Below are 20,415 nucleotides of genomic sequence, written 5' to 3' on the forward strand. Positions count from 1 at the left end.
TTTTCTTTTTCCTTCCACACTATTTAACTATTAAAGAGGATTATTTAATTATTTCGTTTTCTGGTAAGTATTTAATTTTCACCTGAATTTTACTACTGGCTGTTTCTAGTAAAGTTGGTTTTGGGCATTGGAAGAGAGTTTATATTCTATTCAGAGCAATCCTTCTGCTTTTTCCTATTGTACAAAATATTTTGACATAAGCCAGTTTGTCATGATTGGAAATCCAAGAGCATGGTTGCAATAACAAACCTGTGTATGTTCAAATGTAGAAGACTGCAGGTTTCTTTTGGAGAAGGAGCTAGAAATGCAAGTGAATGAGATGGTTATTAAAATTCTTTTCTTTGTATTTTTGCCTTGATAATTGCTTGCTGTGTTGATTTTTGGTGAGCAATCACATACCTAAAGGCATCTTGTTTGCTATTGCTGATGGGAGAAAAAAGTGTAAATTTGCTGCTGCATTTTTTTTAAGGGTAGATATTTGGAGTAAAACACAGCTGAAGTAAAAAGCGCCATCTCTTACAGTCACACTGTTTAAAAAAGATGCCAGCACCAGTGAGATTGGCCGAAGTGTAAAAGTGTACATCAGAGATGGTGGAAGGCAAGCACTGGCATTAAAGGGAATACAGCTTATGTGGTGAGCATAAAGTGGGAAAGCAGTCCACTAAAATCTTGAAAGAAAGGAACACTAAATAGTCCTATTGTACACACACAGCAGATGATCAATCGCCTGTTTTTAAGGCGGTGTAAGAGACTTATTCTGTTGCTGCATTTGGCCTGGATCCTGCCTTTGATGGTATGTGCGCAGTCTGTGCAAAAGCGTGTGGGATACGTGCCAGGAGTGGAGCCTTCAACTACATTCAAATGGAAAATATCTTAAAAGGAATGAGGTGCCTTTAGGTTATCGTGAAAATTTGCCTCTTCTACACCCTTCCTCCAAATGGAGTCGATACCTGGTGGCTGTAGGTGCAGAGTCGGGATCTGCATACTTCGAAGTAGTGACGGGAACGTGTGACTGCTCTGTTTAAAGGTGTCACTTCTCTTTGCTTTGACCTGGTGCGTAGGGGTGACGAATCACGCTTCGAACACTTCCGAACTACCCAGCCTAAACCGAACAGCAAAGTAAAAACTAGTAAGCCTGGGTGTAAGAGCTATCTTTACGGCGTAAAGCTATTTTTATAGTCATCTAATCCTTCCTACAGGATTAACACCTACACTTCGAAAGGGAGGAGAGGAGAAAAAGGGCAGAGGATCTCCAAGTGTCTTAGCAGTGTGAGGTCCAGAGCAACACCACTTGGGACAGTGCTTATTGCTTTTAATCCTGCCCTTTGAGCAATAGACTTTTGCTAAATATGAATTATGCATTTCATTTTATGCCAGAAAGGAGAACTGTTTAAAATATGAAATTTGTCTTCGGACGCTGACAGCAGTGTTCTCCTGTGAGTAGTTTTCAAGCCTCCTTTGAAGTATGAATTTCTGGCAGAGTTATTTGTTTAAGAGCCCTGTTGTTCAATCCCATCTTTGAGGTTATTTTTATACTATTTGCTTATCATGAACACTTGTTGGTTGGAGTTTTTTTGCATTTCAGAGTTGTAGATACATACATAATTTTTAACAGCTTTGAAAAACTGAGAAAATTCATGCTGTTAGGAATGTGGGGTTGTTATTTTTGGTATTGATTACGACTGTATATGACTTCAGAAATAGTCTTGAAAGTACTGGGTGAAGTTTTCACTATCATTTCAATGCAGTTGTTAAACTGGAGTATAAAAATAATTTGAGAATCAGGCTCGTCTGAAGTATAAGGGGTTTTCAGGGTGGTTTCTGGCAAAAGAACAGATACAATTTTAAACTTTGTATTTCAACTTTGTACAATGTAATATTTAAGTATTTGTAAAATATTTAGCTTGACCAAATTGTCACATTTCATTTTTGAGCACTCAGAATGTGACAGGAGCAAGGCATTAGTGGAAGAAATGTCTGCCTTTATATTGTGGCAGATGTGAATGGTGAGTGTACCTCTTTCGTTTAGACGAATGTAAAGGAGTTAGTTTCTCTCCTTATCAGGTGTTACACAAGTAAGTAATTTAAAAAAAACAAACAAACAAACTTTTTTTCTGATCCATTTTCAGGAAGAAAAGGAAAACAGAATAGTCTGTGCTGCCACATGCTGCTGTCTTACTTTGACCAAAGCATTGATGGGACTTACATTTTTCAGATATTCCAAATAAGTGCTTATTTTATTGGGTTTTTCAACCTAGTATTACTGCTCAGTAATGTAAAAAACAAACAAAAAACTTTCAGTTAAAGATCTGTTCAGAGATTTGAGATTAGTGGGCTAGACAGATAAAAAATGGTAAAATCACTATCTTATCACTATCACTGACTCTTTTGTTTTTTGGTAGATGGTTAGTGAAATAATTACTAAGTTAACTTGAGGGAGGGGGGTTGTGTCCAAACCCACTTCTTTTTTAGTCCTGGATATCTTCCGGATATTGCTAGGCACTTCCTGTATTGCGGTCTGTGACAAAGAATGGTCTAAACAAGTACGTAGAGGGAGATTTTTTTTAATGATTGGCGGTCGATAGAACGTTAATGAATTATTGAACCTATTAAAAATATTCACCACTGGAAGATCAACATACTGTTTCGGATTTTGGTGGGAGTAGGAGAGGGAATTGAGTGGGACTAAAATAATGAGCAGACAGCAAATGTTGAATGCGCAGTGCATAAAGCAGGTTACTTTGACTGGGTACCTTCATAGCTTGCAGCTAAATGCGGTGATGCACATTATTCATAATTTAGAACTTAGTGGCCTGACGTTCCCTGCAAATGTAAAGTGACTTTTTTAAAATGTGATTTCACAGAGCTAAATGAAAGGCCAGTTCAAAATTCATTAAGCAACAAGGATGCGTTACTGGAAATCAGTGAGCTGCTTTTCACTGCAATAAATTTATAATGTTATTTTGGTGTAACTAAATACCACCTCAAGAAAATAATAGTAATTCCCTGGTGTCAGTACAGCTGGGATTCACCTCATCTGAAATTAACCCTGTAACACAGGTGTCTGGGCTCTTTGTCAGCAAGAGTAAAAGAGTACAACTGTATCGTGAAGGAAAAGTTCATTGCCAATGTGCTCAGATGGCCATTTTTGGGGTAGGAAGAATTGCCCTCTGGAGCTGCAATATTTCTTCGTCGACTACAAGAGTCTGGCTGTCAACAGAAACAGGAGCAGGGGACTGCCACCCGCTGCAGCTGCTTCCCAGCTCCCTGGTGTTGCATGAGACCTTCCCCCAGTTGTATTCCACCAGTATACTGTACTCTTTCCTTTCCCTCCCTACTTATGGAGCAGCATCTGTGGTAGCGAATGATCTGGAGGCACAGTCTTGCCACCAGCCTTGGTCGTGGCAGCCTCTGTGTCAACGTCGCACTTGCATGCCTTGTCCTCCTTTGACCTTCACCTTCAGGTCAGTTTTTTCCCTCCCTGGTGTGAGCTCTCATTTGGTGATGCTCAGGGAGATAGGTCTGCTGGCTCTCCTTTCCCACGTCCTCCACGTTTGGCCATGTTGGTGACCTTCCCTCATCCCAGTGTACGAGGCTTTTGTGATGGTCGTGTAATGGGCCTGTGCTTTCTCACTGTGCCAGGGAAAGGCCCTCCTATGGCGCAGACCGTAGTGCAGCCTTTCCCCACCCTGCAGCCTTACCTGCACATGTAGCTATTTTGTGGGGCTCATGGACCCCCATGGGTCAGACCTGTGCCAGCATGGCGCAGGGAGAGCATCCAAGCTGTGGCTCATGGGACGCAGCTGCAGCCGTGGGGTGGGAGCTGACAGAGCTTGCCTTGTGCTCGCTGTCAGAGGCATGGCAGCAGGGCCATGCCTGATGGTTGGAAAATGTCTTCCAAGTCCTGGGGAAATCTTGTGTTGTCCCATAGGCCTTGTAACCACGTTCCAGTCAGACGCAACTGTTGGATGATGTCATCGGCATGGCGCACTCATTCCTGAATGCTTCCTCTGTCAGCTTGTGTTTGCTGTGACCTGAGTGACTGCTGGTTTGCCTCCATAGACAGCGGACTGAAATTTTAATTTATTGTGTTTAAATTTTTTAGTAGGGATGTCATGAAACTGCACTGAATCAAACATCCTCTGTGAGACCGGAGAATTCCTGCTTTTGTGGATGTTGTACTTCTCCTTCTGGTCCTGCAAGAGCGGAGTGGCATCGGGCTCTAAATCTCAGCAGATTTTATATGCACAGTGTTTCCCTTGAATAAACTGTCAGATTTTATTTTGAGGTAGACTGATCAAAGCTAAGATGAGTTTAGAATAATGATCTTATTTACAAATACTTGAGTAAGAAGCATTTCATGTTGCTGAAGCACACTCCGGAGAAAATGCCAAGTGACATAAATGCTACAAGAATGTCATTCCATCATCTAAATGCGTATAAGAAAAAAAACTTTTATGAAAACAGTCAGCGTGTTTTAATCAGGTGCTTTTAATCATGGTCTGAGATCAGACTGGCTGGCTCTCCTCAGCTAACCTTGGGCAGCGTGGTGACGCAGGTAGGCTCTATGTCTTTTTTCCTGTTGTTCAAAAATCTCCACGCTCCCAAAGGCATCTGTTTTTTCCTGGCAGGCACGATGAGTTTTGGTCTTTGTTAGGCAGGAGTCCATCAGGTACTTTAGTAAGACATATACTTACACATTCACAGGCACGTTTCCATTTTTCTGGTTGTGCGTGAGGATGAAAGTAAGTACCCTCTACCTCTTGCTGTGCAGGTGACTGTTAAACACACCCTTCCACTCTCCAGTGGTCCCAGCCAAACTGAGGAGGCCTGAGATTAGTCTGGGAGGTGGAGCATTTCCCTGAAGTTTTTAAGTCATTTGTAGGTGTATTTTCGGAGTGGTAAACTAGTATCATTATTATGCTAGACCTAAAGTCTTTTTAATAATACTATTGCCTCCAACAAAATGCACGTACCGGGAAGATCTTTCATTAAGAGACGATGTATGTCTGGATGTGCCTGTGTAAGCGACAGATGGAGTGGAAAATGTAGGAAGCTTTCTGTTAGCACTAACACACGGGGTGCAATAGCCGGCGCAGGCTGGGTGGGGATCATCAGGGATGCTTTTGGTTTAATGAAGCTGGAGAACATAAAGTGAGTGTATTCAAATTTATTTGCACTTGAGATTCATTTTGGATGGCATTACACTAGTGCTCTGTCTAGAAAAATGGGTGTCTTTTTTTCCTTGTCATCTCTATATCCTCTTATTTGGCATTTTGGTATGAATTATTTTAGTTGTTGCAAGGTCAGCTATGACAAATGCTTAAATTAGTATTCCTGTCTGCAATTGTTCTTGATGTGTTTTCTGACAATATTCACGAGGCTAATGTTTTCTCTAGCTAACATCAACAAACAGTTAATAAAATAATGTAAGTGAACATTGCTTCCTGGTGGCATAGGTCTGTTAGAGGCACTGGGAGTATGTCGGGCAAAAACCTGCTTGGCAAGTTCCTGGGGAGGTGAGATTGGTTTTTCCCTTCCAACTTTCAAAACCAGCCAGCGTTGAAAGGTTCAGTCATCGTGTCAGTTGTCACCGGGGTCACAGCGCCACTGTGGTGGCTCATACATTCTGTGCCTTCCCTAGAAAAACGTCATCCTTTTAATTTCTCTGGTGTAAGCCTCGTTGCTACTGGGTATTCACTTTTCGCCATTCGTATTAGACAATGGTAGATAGATTGCCTTTTGAAAGATGCTTTGTACTTTGGGTTGTGGCTGAAAACCGGGTGTTGCCCTAGGTGGAAAAAAAATGGGGATTTGTTTTCTGGTATCCCAGTGAAACAGGGACCGAACTCCACAGTGCCACATCTGGGAGGAGGTGGGATTGAGCAGCTGCCCACCACCCTGATGGTACGGGCACTGCCTGGAGATGCCAGGACCTGGGCTCAGGCTCAGGTTTGAGCCAGGTCGGCCGGATTGCCGGCCTCCATTGGTTTTCTTTTCTTTGCTTGGTTACTGCTGTTTTATTTTGCTCTAGTGATTATTTACTGGTCAGACAGGGAAAAGGGCCAATCTGCAGGCTGAGTGCAGGGGCACTTGTCTGGGGTGTGATGAGTCTCTTGTAACGGTGGAGTCTGTGCGGTTTGATGGGTTATTATTTGTTCTGAAGTGAGTGGAGATCTGTGTTTCAGGGCCTCTTGAGTTAAAATAGGTGCATTTGTCCAAGGAACAAAAATATTTGATTTCAGTGATTGGCCTTTTTATACAGAAACAGTGTTTTTTGCTGAAGCCTTGTTGGTGAGCTGTAATTTGCAGTATTTGCTGCAGGTGTGGATTTAACTGACGTGCTGATGAGAAGGATCCTTACAATCAGCAAAGTGGCGGTTCTGGGAGCTAATATTGGGCTAGAACATCTGCTATAAAATATACAGAGGGAAGACTTTCAGTGTGTGGAAGGAAATGCTTGCTCCTGACTCCTCCAAGTTACTCGACATCTCTGTTAGGGTAGCAGCGACGGGCCTTGACCAGCTTCGGTGCCTCGCAGCAGAAGGCTCAGGATAAGCCCTGAACCCAGGACTTGAGCCTGTTGTTGCTTATCAAATGGTGTGCAGCAAACCCTCAGACCCTTGTGTTCTGTATGACAGGTCTGTCAATGAACCTTTTTGTTTTCAGTATGTTGTACACAGATGTGGATAACACCACCTGACATGGCTCGAAGGGCCATGGGATGAAATAGCTATCTTGCAAAATTCATGGTAGAAATTAGCCTTGGCAGACATAAGAAAGCTGTATCCCAAGTCGCCCGCTTCTAACTCTTCTATTTCACGGTATTTTCCCCTCAAAAATAAAAATGCACTAACGATGGATTCTGAGCTGCCATCCAAGGGATGGATGGATATTTTCTGTAGCTTTAAAACCAGTGTAATTATTGTCAGCTGCCCGCTGGGTATGGTTGGAATAGCCACTTATTTTGTAAACTGTTTTGGCAGTGTTGTTTGCTGGATAATTTCTTAGGATAGTAATTTTTCTGCCACTAATTAAAAGCATCTGTATAACCCTTGGCTTTTTTTTCTTCTTACAGCAAAGAGCTCCAGGGAAGGTTTTGCATGATGCTGTTTGCAACCACCTGAACCTTGTTGAAGGCGACTATTTTGGCCTTGAGTTTCCAGATCATAAAAAGATGATGGTATGTAAAAGGATTAATTTTCAGCTGATTTTCATCTACATACATGCTGTTATTTTCTCCTTCTGCTCCTTACTTATAAGTTATGTTTGATCCTTACGTATGAGTTATGTTTGATCCTCAATCTCCAAAAGAAAAAAAGTACTCTTTTCAAAAAATGTTCTTGCCTGCTGGAGTTGAAGAAATGTTTTTAAAACCTGATTGCTCCTGTCAGATTTCTTCTGTGTTGAAAGTAGCAGCCAATTCAGACACAAGTTGGAAAAGGATTTTATCTTTATCAGTTGCGGTAGAGAAGCCAAAGGCTGGACTGTTGCAGAGCCTCAACTCTGATTTTACAGTCCTGCTTACTTTGGAGTGCAGGAATAGTAAAATCTTTCTCCGCAGTCAGAGGAAAATGCAATAATTGTGACATAGTTCCACTAAAAAAATTGTGGGGCAAGAAAATGGATATATAAAATATAATGAGGTTAATAAAAAAGAAATCAAGAACAAAAAATGTAATAAAGGATGAAGGCTGGGGAGCTATGTGGCACAGGCAGGTGTCCTGGTCCTGACACTTTGGACTCCGAGAACAGCTGCTGGCAACATTCAGGCATTGCACGAATGCTTCTAGGGTAGAAACAGTGTTATGTAGCAGAGAAAGCCAAAGGCTAATGACTTCTCAGTCTCTAATGACTTTCTTTCTGAAGTTTGTTTTACTTTAGACTTACTGTGTGACCTACTAGCATGTGTGCTAGTTATCTGGATTGTTTGACTGGTACATTCTGGTGTATAAGGGATTTCCTGCCTGTTCAGTGAATTCCGCACCAATAGCCTGTCTGACCTAAAGGAGATGACTTAGGGCAATTAGCAAAAAAAATTTATTTTCTGTCCATCTATACAAAATTTCTGGAAGGAGCAGTATTTCTTAACAAAAGAAACAAAATACAATTTATCTGCTGCTGCAGTAATCTGTTCTCATGCCTTAGTGCAGGCTTATATAGACACTAAAACTGATCGCTAGTAGTCATAATGTTTTAGGCTAACTATAATTAAAGAGGAAATTTTAAAAAATGAACATCAGTCTTTAAAAGCGATCTGCTTCACAGTTTGCTCCTGGATTTACATGAAACACAGTTTTACAAGAAAGTTACGTATTCTGCCAAATATCCTTGGCTAATGCTTTAGGTAATTTGAGAGCTCAACATAACTCTTCAGAACTGTGCAACTGTACAGTACTATTACAACACAGGGTCCATGTAGCTGTGTTAATAATGATATACTGACATTCCTGAGGTATGTATGTATGTAAAGCTGAAACAAATCCTAAGGTCTTGTGCATATGCAGTTGCTTTATAGTTTTCTAGAAAATGGAGAAGGTCGTTTGATCGACATTCTCGGCTTCACAGGTCATTAAGTTTCAAATAGATGACCCTCTGTGTTTTGCTCAGAGACCCGAAGTAAACTAACAGTTTTCAGTCTTTTGAAAACAAAATGGTTTATTTGCTTGAGGCAGGACACAGGAGAGATTGAGGGGCTGCCAGTACCTGAGGCCCTCACAGTGGCAGGAACTGGCTGGCTGGAAATACGTCCAGACAATCACAGTGGGGGAGCCAGGGCTCTGATGAAGAGGAAGGTGAAGAAACCCCCCTGAGGCTATTGCCAGTTTCACCTGAAGGAAAATGCCTCCGCGCATGGAGCATGGTAACTCACCCGGCCCCTACTCTTGCAAAAGGAAATATTAGCCAAGTATCTGAGAGCACAAGTACATGTTCCTGCTGGTTGTTCCAATCTTTGCTTCTGAAAAAGGGGGAGATCCTCAAATCTTGCCCACATCTAGTCAGCTGTGCCCCAAGAATGGTGAGGTTCTGTGGAAGTCATGCCTTCGACCACCTAAAAGCAACTCACAGAAACTCTGAAGCAGGAGATTTGATTGATTATGAGTCATTTTTTCAATATGGAGCAGCACTCTGGGAGTAAAAATTTATGCTTAAATTACAGTAACCAGTTTATATGATACAGTTGAGGTGAATGTTCCTGTGGGATCTAAAACTTTCTGAGCTTCACAATGGCCATAATGTAGAACTCAAGCATTGTGCAGATAAAAAAAATTAGAGTTAATGTTGTGTCTGAGAAATAAAGCATTCATATAAACACATAAAACAATACATTCAGATCATCTGAAGAGAATTAGTTGCTTTTCCAATGTAGAGTGCAATGTAAAAGGAAAAATAAACATTTCGAGCATATTTGTTTAGATGTAATCATATGTAGGTGAAGTCATCTACTCACAGTTCAGCTGTGTTTGTTTCAACATGCAAGGCTCCAGACCTCACATCTGACATACTGACAGTTGTATGTCAAGATGGCAGCTGTATACATTCAAGCGTGCTGTGCTTGTAGCGGGCAATATCTGTGTGGGAAGATGGACGTGGAGGGTCTGAGGGCTGCGCTTCCTGCTGGGACAAGGAGAAATGAGGCACTGCTGCCAAGCCTGGGGTTTCACAAAGTTTCATCACACTTGATGTCTGCCCCAGTTCTCCAGCTGCTGAAACCCGGTCACTATCACAGAATGCCAGACTTTGTTTCAAAAATAAATAATCTAGCCTTTGTAGTTCCAGAGAAAATTGAAGACATGAATCTTAATTGAATCCTCACATTATTTTTCATTTCCAGTTTATAAACCAGTCTCAGATTGGCTGCGTTTAGATACAGTGTGGGAGCTGCATGATGCATGAGTTGTGGTTGCTTGGGTTTGGTGATAGGGGTAAGGTTTCTCTGTTTTGCCCCACCATTCTCCCTACACACGTTCAATACACGCATTTCTAGTATCCATCAGTCTGGTCAAGGATGTTGTAATTTGCTTGTAGGATGATTCGGAAAGCGGAGAAAGGAGTGACGCACTCGTGTGCTCGTGCTGTATCATAAACTCCCTCTGGAGGGAGAGAGAAGATTTTTTTTTTTGGTGGTGGTGTCAAGTAAAATACATTACTCCCATATTCTTGTAAACTGGCTGTTTCATATTCAAGTTTGGGATTTTTTCCCACTAAACTTGGCAAAGTCCCTGACCTTCGTTGCAGATTATGTACATGCCAGCTTTCTGAAACAAAACAGTTTTAAGTTACTGAAATGCCAAAAAGTGTCAGAACCAGTTTAACGTGTGATAAACGCTGTATTCCTATTCTTGGGTAACCAAGCTTCTTTATCCCTTCCGAAAAAAAAAAAAAAAAGACTTTCGTAGGCTGAGAAACATGAAGAGAATTCCATTGAGAAACATTAGTGAGTGTGAAAGGGCAGGAATGTGAGGTCTTTGCTAATTGGAAGCACTCATATTAGTAAGGATGAAAACAGCAAACAGCATTGGAGCAGCTAAAGCGGCACTACAGGCCTGTTCCTGTCTGCCTTCTCAGGCGATTTTCTAAAATGGATATTTTGAGTATATTTCAGTCTCTGCGTAAGCTAAAATTATTAAAGGTCAAAGATGTATTCATTTCAATACATATTCTTTTTCTAGAGGAAGACTTGGTTGATTTGTTTTTTAATGACTTTCCTTCGTGGCAGTTGTAGGATATTGCTCCACAAATTCCAGACATCTCCAAGGGAGGCTCCATGCAATTTAGTGAGATAACAAAATACAAGTCTTGGGCATAGTTAGTTCCCGGCTGAGGACTGTGAGCTGTAACACTTCTCCAGGCCCTGCAAGTCATCTGGCTTTTACCTTCTACGTGATTGTCCCTCAGCTTTCCATAACATTTTGCCCTGCGCCTTCTGACTGAGACTGCAGGACGGGGGTTTATGCTTTGAAAACTGTATTTCCACGCTCTGCTTCTCTTTTGAGAACCGGAGGAAAGACCCACGCGCTGTCCTGAAAAATGGGTTGTTAAAAACGAGATGACAGTAAACTACGTGCAGAAGTTGCACTGTCCCCAATTAAGAAAGCCTAAGCCTGAACTTCCCAGGTCTACAGAAAAGAGAAAATGTTGCACAGCTGTAAAGTGAGCTTCCGCTTGCCCATGCATTGCGCCATGTCTGCCTCATGCCCTTGACCTGCGAGGACATTCCTCCCCCAGGTGGTGGTGGTGGTGGGATGAGACACCTTTATCTCCATGGGGCCAAACAAGGGAGCTCCACATTTATGCCCAGGCCTGACAGCGGGGCTCCTCTTGGATCCCCAAAACCAGGAGGTTGTCGTCTTCTCATTTTTCCATTTGCCTAGCCTTCCCAGCTCAAAGGCAAGCACCAGCCTCTTTCACTTGCCTTTCTGGAGATTACTTCAGGTGAGGACCACAATGACAGCATAGGACTGTCTTTTTCCGAACTCCATATTTAAGTTGTTTTTTCCACAAAATGAATGGTTCCTGACCAAACGTGCTGTGACTGTTGGTGTCTGAGACAACTGAGGGGGGCAGTTCCTCGCTGTTTCCCAGCTCTCTGAACCCGTACCGCTTCAAAAGCTGTGCCATGGTGACAGCCCATTAACAGCGTTGTTTCCTGAGTATCTTCCGGAGTTTTGGGGAGAGAACCCACTTCATATAATTAGGGAGAGCATGATGACCACACTGGGAAAACTAAAGTAACTGATAATCTGAGTAGTGCAATGAGAAATGCTCCTTTGCAAGCAGTTCAGAGATAACACCACCTTCTTTTGTTTTCAGGTGTGGCTTGATCTTTTGAAGCCTGTTATGAAACAGATTAGAAGTAAGTACTTCCTTGCTGTCATTTCTTTTGTCAGTCTGAGAGTACTTGAATAAATGAGGACTCTCTCAATTGCGATCTTTATCTTCTCAACTTTCTTTGTGGAATTTTGTTTGGGTTATTTTTTTGTTTCTGGTCTGTCCTTAAAAGATGTACTATGCATGCTGTGAAATTACATCACATGAACATATGAAGGGGCTGACCCGGTAGGAGAGAGAGATTTAGTCAGTCACTAGAAGAGGTGATGATGGCAATGGAGGAAATGTTTTTGTAGAAAAAAAAAAAGCATGCAGTAAAAGAAGGATTACAGGAAGAACACATCGCTGAAAGGTAAAAGTAATCAGGATAAAAGAAAATGAACAGGAAGACATTATTGCTGGGAGGGAGCTCTGGGACATTGCTGCAGAACTTGGAACTGTTTGAGACCAAGCGTAGGAAACAGTTGAGTTAGGGGCATCAGGGAAAGTTATGGTGGGTGGCGGGAGCGGAAAGGAATTTGTAAATAGCCATCAGCTCTGGAAAGAGTAGAAGCGAACAGGAAAGGTTTTGGTGGTTTTGTTTCTCTAGTCAAATATCAGCAAAGTTCTTAATTTGTTGAGATTTGTCATTGAGATTAAGTTTTCCTAGGTGCCTCTCTGGTCGTATTAGTCTGAGTGTATGCTCTGGCACCTCTCCCTCTCACAAGAAAGAGATGCATTGCTCCTTTTGTCACTGGTCGTACTTGTAAGAGTCAGAACAAATGTACTGCTGTTAAAAGAGAAATAGTAATTTGCTAGTGGACTTGAAAAATAGAGTGTATTTTAGCTCCCTCCTGTTCTGAAGCAAGGAAAATAGACACACATAATATATTTTATTGGATCAACTGGTGTAATTACTAAAAACAGACTCGGCTTTGGCAAAGTATCCCTCCAAGTTACTGTTCTCTTTTATTGCGTGTCAATTTTGTTGTGCAATCTCTAAATAACCCAACTGCTGAGAGAGGATGGGAGGTTAGCATGCATGTACGCACTGCAGGTTCCATGAATCATCCCTTGTACATCACTCTGCATAATAAAATTTGTCCAGCATGTTACTGATGTTCACTAACTTCCTTTGACATTTCCCCTAGGACCGAAGCACGTTGTTGTAAAATTTGTGGTAAAATTCTTCCCACCTGACCACGCTCAGCTGCAGGAGGAACTGACAAGGTTAGTAGCTGCGTGACTTTTTCTTTTTTTTTTTTTTTTTATTAAATCTCTGGCAGACAGAGGAGAGAATGTGGAATTTGAGATGACTGGGTGAGGATCGATGGCTGCCTCTTAGTATTAGCTTGATGTTATTTGCCCCAGCCTTGAACGCACCTAAAAAATAGGCCCTAAGATTCTGTGGCAGTCTGTGCTGAGAGGTTCTGCAAAGGGCAGGAGTCCCTTGGATTTGGGGCCCTGGGAGAGTTTTGCTCACCCCAAGAGAAGGCAGTTTGGCAACAGAGTTCTCCAACCCCCTTTGGCAGTGGGGTTGGAAGGGACCTGACCAAGGCATGTGTTGGAGCCCTGGGTTGCTCCTCTGCTGAGGGACATGTGCGACTCTGCACCCACGTTTAGGAGAGAGTTGTTTTGCGTGAATCGCCAAGTTACAGTACCTATGGGACCCTGTTCATATAGCCAGTGCAAAGGACAAAGTTTTGCCACAGATGTAAGTGTGACTTCAGAGATGGAGAAACGAAAGGAAAGGGAATAAAATGAAAGTAAGGGAAAGGTGGAGAAAGATACACACATATGCAGAAAGAGTACATCACAGGTGTGCTTATTTTCACTGCATTTCAAAAACTTCATTTAAGCTCTGAATTTCACACCGCTTTGGCATAAAGAGTCATATTTCTCTGCGAGTAGATATATATATGATGGACTTAGTAAGGTTCTTCCTCATTAGCAGTTCCTTCCTTTATGGTCAGAAACATTGTTTTGTTGCATTATTTCTTCACTGAAACTTTTCAACACTTTTTCTGATCTACAGTATTATTATTTTTTCATTACATTTTTCTGTTCTGATTCAATATTTTCACTATTAGTTTTTATTTTCAATCTTCCCACAAGATGAAGTCCTCTTTTATAAAGAGCTCTTGTGTCCTTATGACCTGCATTATAAAGAACAAGTCTACCTTTCTGATGTTCTGTGTTTATTTGTCTTGTTTTATTTTGGTAGTAGAGCAATGGAATGGAAAAAAAGAAATTATTTATATCTCTTGCTGGGGTAAGAAGAAGGAATATTTACTTGAAAGACTGAGTAAAAACAAAGAAGGGATGAATGAAAACTCACAACGTGATGTTACTAATGAAACATTTCTGTTTCTAAATAGATATTCTGCATATCGGTTGCTTAGTATGTGAGCTGTAAATTGATTTTTGGTGATCTCTTTCTGTGCCTCAAGATGTGTCTCTGAATCCTAATGACTTTTTTGGTTAGATTTTAAATGTGTGTACTAGGGAACTTGAATATATGTACACAGCAGTGTGTAGGATGTGAAAGCATATCCACAGGGAACAGCTTCATCACTTGCAGAAGCAGAGAATACAACACTTTTGTGCTACATTTTTCTACTAGGGGGAAATTTGTATGGGTAAGCAGATGTCTGCAGGTTTCAAAAGGACATTATTTAGATCTGCTGTATTGTTTCATGTACTGTGTATTTTTCCCTACTCCTCAAATCAGCTTGCCCTTTTCATTTAATTTACCTCCATCTCATTCAGAAACTCGCTGTTTGAATGAGAGCTTTTCACTGAACCCATTAAAATCTGGCCTTATTAAAAACTATTGAGATCCTAGTATGAGTTCTCCAGAGGAGCTGCAGTCTTTGGAAGGCTGTTTAAGGTGTATAACCAGTTCAGATTTCATTCCTGTAGGAGAAATGCTAGGTCATACTGCTAGGTCATACTTTTTCTAGGGAGGAAATTGATGCTGAGTAGAACTAAGCAATATCAATTCCTGGTGAAGATACAAGAAATTTAAATGTTGAAATAATGTTGTAGACCTGCGATGTCTCTGCACTTAAACTGTCTATGTAGAGTTGCCCTACATGGCTGAGATGGTTTGGAAACGAATATGTTAAAAATGGCTGGTGCACGAGCGGTGCGGGTAGTGGGGCCACAAAAGCATCAGAGCTAGCTAGAGGTGTGCAATCGAGATCTTGCTCCTCATTTCCAGGTGAGTGCCAAGGTGGAAGTTTAGAGTTCCCCTTGTGTTCTACAAGAACTAACTGATAACTTTAAATCACTGGTTTATCTGGCATTTCTTCATAGTTGCAAGCAGCTCCATTATCTAGTGCTGCTTGCTGTGCGGTTGCTGAGCACTTAATAGCTGTCACATTTGCTTCCACTGTCATATCGCTTCCAGATCTCATTGCTCTGGTTCCAAGGGAGGGAGGGAGAGAGAAAAACAGAGATATCTTGGTTCTGCAAGGCAGCCACCATGTATGGTGGCTAGTGGCTGTAATACAGTATCTGTTATGTTTTATTTGGCCTCTAAATTTAGGAAATTCATCTCACTTCTGTAAATTCCAAAACGTGAAAGGAACATGTAGTCAAAAACAGAGTTGACGCTGAAATACTTTCCCCTCTTTCCCTCATGCTTTGTGTAACTCTGTTCACTTTTGTTTTGCAGGTACCTATTTGCATTGCAAGTGAAGCAGGACCTGGCACAGGGAAGGCTAACCTGTAATGATACCAGCACTGCCCTCTTAATCTCACACATAGTACAGTGTAAGTTCCCTTTTTTCTTCTTTCCGGGAGGATAAACAGGATGATTGGTTGGACATGCTTTGCTGGGTTACCTGTTAGTAGCTGCTGTAGGGGCAGGTTTAAGCCATGGGGACAATTTATTGTATTTCTGTAAAATGGCATTCAAATACAGATAATTTACTCTTTCAAATAAAGAAGAGCTCCTGGACACCCTATTTGCATTTTTAAAGCGCTGCATTTGATAGTCTGCCTAGGAGCATTTAAAAAGCAAACTTTGCAGGCAGTGGCAAACAGGTTGAATTCCTGTTTTACTATACTTTGTGTCATGTCAGCAGAGCATTCAAATTCCTGGAGATCTGTATGCTGTCTAGAGAATGTAGTAAATAAACATGCTTAGAATGCCAGACTAAATCACAGTCCTAAGAGGAAACTGATAGGGAAAGAAAAAACAACAACAGATTTTAAGCTGCTTTTTTTTTTTTTTTTTAATTGCAAAGTATGCGTAATAAGACTGTTCAGTAGAATCATATATTAACTTTGTTCATCACATCAAAGCCTCTTTGAGCTTCCAGATCACTTGAAAGGCAGCGTATGTTTTCCCTTTCAAGACTTTGTGCATACTCATCTTGAGAATAACGTTAGGTAAAACCACTTAGAGGCATATGTAATGGTCCCAATAGGCCATGGTTTTGAATGGTCGTTGTACAATTCGGTGTTGCATATTTCCACTGAAATGCTGTTGTATGGAAATTGCAGTCAACAAAGATGTTCAGAAGCTCTTCAGTGATGAATAGGTAAATCTCATGATCCTTTGCCATAGTCTATTTGAGCGTTAGGGCAGTTTCTCATCAATTGCTGTTGGAAAGACAGGTGTTGCATGGTTTTCTATTTGCCATGGTCATCATTACCCAGTGTGACTGAGTAGCAATAAGAAGCTGTACATCAGCCTCTGTGAAATTATACCATTTTAAAACTGAGTATTTTTTGCAGCACAGACTTAAAAGAAATCCTTGGCTAGCGAGCTTTTTGTGCCTTTTCATTTTTCCCTTTATGACGTCCAGCATGCCAACTGTAGTCCTTTGCTCAGTTAAGCTTGTTCTAACTTCCTTTCATCTCAGGAAAAAAAAGTCTTGCTTATTTGGGGGAAACTGAGTATCATTTGTTACACTGCATTCTGAGCGGGTGAGTTTTCCTACTAAATGTCTGTGCACCGAAGAAAGGTGTTGGGGAGAGGACACCCTAATGCATACGTTTATCTTCATTTGAGGTAGTGCTTCATGATCATCGTCTCTTGAGCTCTCATACTTCATATGCATTATTTTCCTTATGATTTTACTTAGATCCTGTTTCATATCTTACTCATCTCCTATTATAAAGTTCTTCAATGAACTGTCTACAGCTCTGGTGTCTGAAGTGCTCAGAGTGCAGCTGCTAGCTTGCTTTCCTAAAGCAACAGCATAAGAGGATAAAATACAGGATGTCCTTTCATCTTTACAAGCTGTCCCTGTCGCTTTCCCTTCTCCCCACAGTACAACCCAAATGTAATTCAGTGTTTATTCAAAACTCCTCCATTATACATCTGGCCATCCCCCCGACGCACCAATACAGGCTAGCAAGAAGCATTAATTTCAAAGGGTGCAAAAATGGCAAATCACTGCCATTGCTCTTATTCTGCTGAGATGCTTTATACTGTTGGATTCAATAGTTTTCCTCAGTTGCTGGAGACGATCATGGCGCATTTGAAATCTTTTTGGCTCTTTGTCCGCTTCACCTGTGAGCTTGAGGTGCAGAGTGATTCTGAACTGGGGTTTTAGGTATCAAGTAGTACTCTCTTTATGGGGAGAGTAAGGTAAGATACTTTGGTACTGAAAGATGGAGTTATTCCATCGTGTCAGAAGGAGAGAGGTGAGAGATTCATCATGCAGAAGTGAGACAGTATTCACAGAATCTGAACTGCCATTTTGGGCAGGGGGATGTTGTGCCTTATGGTGCACCTGCAGCGCTGCTTCTCCTCGCCATCTCCTGACTGCAAGCTGGACCTTTTTTTGCTGTTTATGATTTTTTCCCCTCTCCCTTTTTTGTGCAGCAATATTTGCTAGAAACCTCTGCTAGAACTTTGCAACTGTCTCATTTATTTATCCATCTTGTGTCTCATGAACATTTTTCTGTGAAAATTATCTCTGATAAGAGTCTATAGCTGTATCCTACCCACATGGCTGTCTTTTGTATTTATTTTCTCTCCGGCTTACTATTTGGTAGCTAAAAAAATATTGCATATTTGTCTGCAACAAAAATAAAACTAGATGGCTGATAAGAGTAATGATATCAAAGTGGAAAGATTGAGAAAGCAGGAGGTTAGGTATTGTATGTCTTATCAATGCTGTGCCTATGAGCAGTTTCCATGGGGGATATCTGATTCCAGGAGGCCCTTATATTATGCATACAAGCTTATGTCAATGTTATAGACTGTTATTTATATGAAATCATAATATGACAGCAAATAGGTTTCTGTTAAATTAGCATGTATATTACAGAATGAAATTTATATTTGAAACATTCTATTTAAAAATACCTTAAAAGCATTGTAGAAAGTGTTAGAAGTAAGAGGATACTTTGATACTGCAAATGATGAAGTAAGATGATGGACTGATTAAAGGCAAAGAACTGAAATACAAAGCATTAGACATATCAGTAGTGCTAATGCAGACAGAATACAGTTTGGTATATTGCACTTGCAAGAGAAGAGAAAAGGGAGCATCAGTGGAAATCAGTCTTTGGCTAAAACACGTGAGAAGATTTTAAAGAAGAGTTACATCGGAGGCTGACAACATTCAAAATATAACTCCCTCTCATTCTAGAGGGAGTGCTACTAGAAAGGCATTTAAGGTGGAAAAGGAGAGAAGAAAAAGCTGCTGAGCATGAGGTCAGAGAGAACAAATTCAGAAGTAACTTGAAGGCCAGGAGGACAACTTTGATAATGGATTTGCAATTGACAAATGCAGAGAACATTATAGAAGTCACACAGAGGTGAAATAAGAGTCTTCTGTGCTCCTGGCTCTGAAGAAAGCCCTACAGAAGGTGGTTGAGCCCCATCCATGTACAAGGACATACAGGGTAGGAACTGCATTTTAAAGAATCAAGGCCCATGTTATTTGAGGTGTTGCAAATCTAGGTGGGCTTATGGCTTCATTAAAGAAGAGAAACTTGTCTTTCATTTGAGTTGGGGTTAAAAATGGACCCTAAAGATTTGTGACACCTGGGTGAGTAAAACTGGAGGGAGCTGTTTCTGAGAGGGGGACAAAAGGGACATTTTACAAAAGAGAGTTCTCAAAAATTCTGTAGTATTTTTACTGTCTCAAGGAATGATTCAGAGCAGAAGGGATGAGGGAGGGAGTGGGAATCAGTCTCATTTATCAACTCATTTCCACCTCTGACCTGACATTTCTACTCTGCACTGGTGAGGCCACAACTGGAATGCTGTGTCCAGTTCTGGGCTCCCCAGTTCAAGAGAGACAGGCAACTACTGGAGAGAGTCCAGCGCAGGGCAGCAAAGATGACTGAGGGATTGGAGCATCTCCCTTATGAGGAAAGGCTGAGAGAGCTGGGACTCTTTAGCCTGGGGAAGCGACGGCTGAGGGGAGACCTTATTAATGTTTACAAGTATCTAAAGGGTGGCTTTAAGGAGGATGGAGCCAGACTCTTTTCAGTGGTTCCCAGCGACAGGACGAGGGGTAATGGGCACAAGCTGGAACATAGGAAGTTCCGATCAAATATGAGGAAAAACGTCTTTACGGTGAGGGTGACAGAGCCCTGGAACAGGCTGCCCAGGGAGGTTGTGGAGTCCCCTTCTCTGGAGACTTTCAAGACCCGCCTGCATGCAGTCCTGAGTAACGTGCTCCAGGCAATCCTGCTTTAGCAGGGGAGATGGACTAGATGATCTCTAGAGGTCCCTTCCAACTCTGAAATTCTGTGATTCCGTGACCTCCAAAGTATAAAGAGGCATCGTGTAGCTGCAGGAAATTTGGGTTGAAAGGTGGCTGCTCTGTCATTCATAGATGCTTTGGTCCTCATCTTCCCTGCCTATGCAAGGTTATTGCTCCCCCTCCGCATTTGCAGGTACATCCGATCCCAGGCAAACTTTTGTCAGAAATCACCCACAGTGTTTTAAACATCATCTGAAACCTTTCTTTTTTTTTTTTTTTTTCTAAAACAGCTTATTTTGGACAGAACTGGATTAAGGGATCATTTACCTGTATGGAATGAGATGATGAGTCAGGGATCTGAGCTTGGGTCTGTGGCATCCTAGGTAAACTGTGCAATGATGTGCTGAGTGCAGCCTGGATTTAATTTGAGGGTGCTGCATTTTAATTTCACTGATGTTATTAAGGTAGCAGCCTTTGTTGTAGCATTTTTGCTATTATTCCAGCAGGTTTGCAGGCAGAGGCTGCTATGCTCTTCAGTGAAAAAGTTAATAGCCAGATTTTTCAGAGGCATTCCAAGAATAGCAGGCAACAAGATAGTAATCTGGCACCCACACAGAGATTGCTTGCCCCTTCCCCCCCCAAAAAAAAGGAAATCTGACTGAATGGGCTGCAAAATGGAAGGTGGGTGTGACATACTGTTGCACACACGGTATTGAATAACTGCAGCAGATGGAAGCGACTTTGAGGAGGAGGGAGACAGAATGTGTCTCAAACTGCTGCAAAATTAGAGGAAGACAAATGTTTCATAACCCCATGAGGTGGAATACATGCCTGCATTCAAACAAGCAAACAAAACCATCTCTTTTCAGATTTTCCCCTGAAGATTGCAGTGTGGGGCATGGGCCTGGGGAGGAATTGCTTGTGC

At 41.6% G+C, this 20,415-nt stretch overlaps 1 protein-coding gene across 6 annotated transcripts in view; it reads left to right on the forward strand.

The window, feature by feature from the left end:
* Positions 1-20,415, forward strand: part of FARP1 (FERM, ARH/RhoGEF and pleckstrin domain protein 1) — a 214,177-nt gene that overhangs the window by 134,824 nt on the left and 58,938 nt on the right. For all 6 annotated transcript variants that reach the window (XM_054218754.1, XM_054218673.1, XM_054218592.1 and 3 more), the window contains 4 exons: positions 7,079-7,183; positions 11,815-11,857; positions 12,963-13,041; positions 15,491-15,588. In XM_054218754.1, the coding sequence (XP_054074729.1) occupies positions 7,079-7,183; positions 11,815-11,857; positions 12,963-13,041; positions 15,491-15,588 (325 nt within the window). The remainder of the gene's footprint in view (positions 1-7,078; positions 7,184-11,814; positions 11,858-12,962; positions 13,042-15,490; positions 15,589-20,415) is intronic.

Source organism: Rissa tridactyla, chromosome 1 (genome assembly GCF_028500815.1).
Source record: "Rissa tridactyla isolate bRisTri1 chromosome 1, bRisTri1.patW.cur.20221130, whole genome shotgun sequence".
NCBI lineage: Eukaryota > Metazoa > Chordata > Aves > Charadriiformes > Laridae > Rissa > Rissa tridactyla.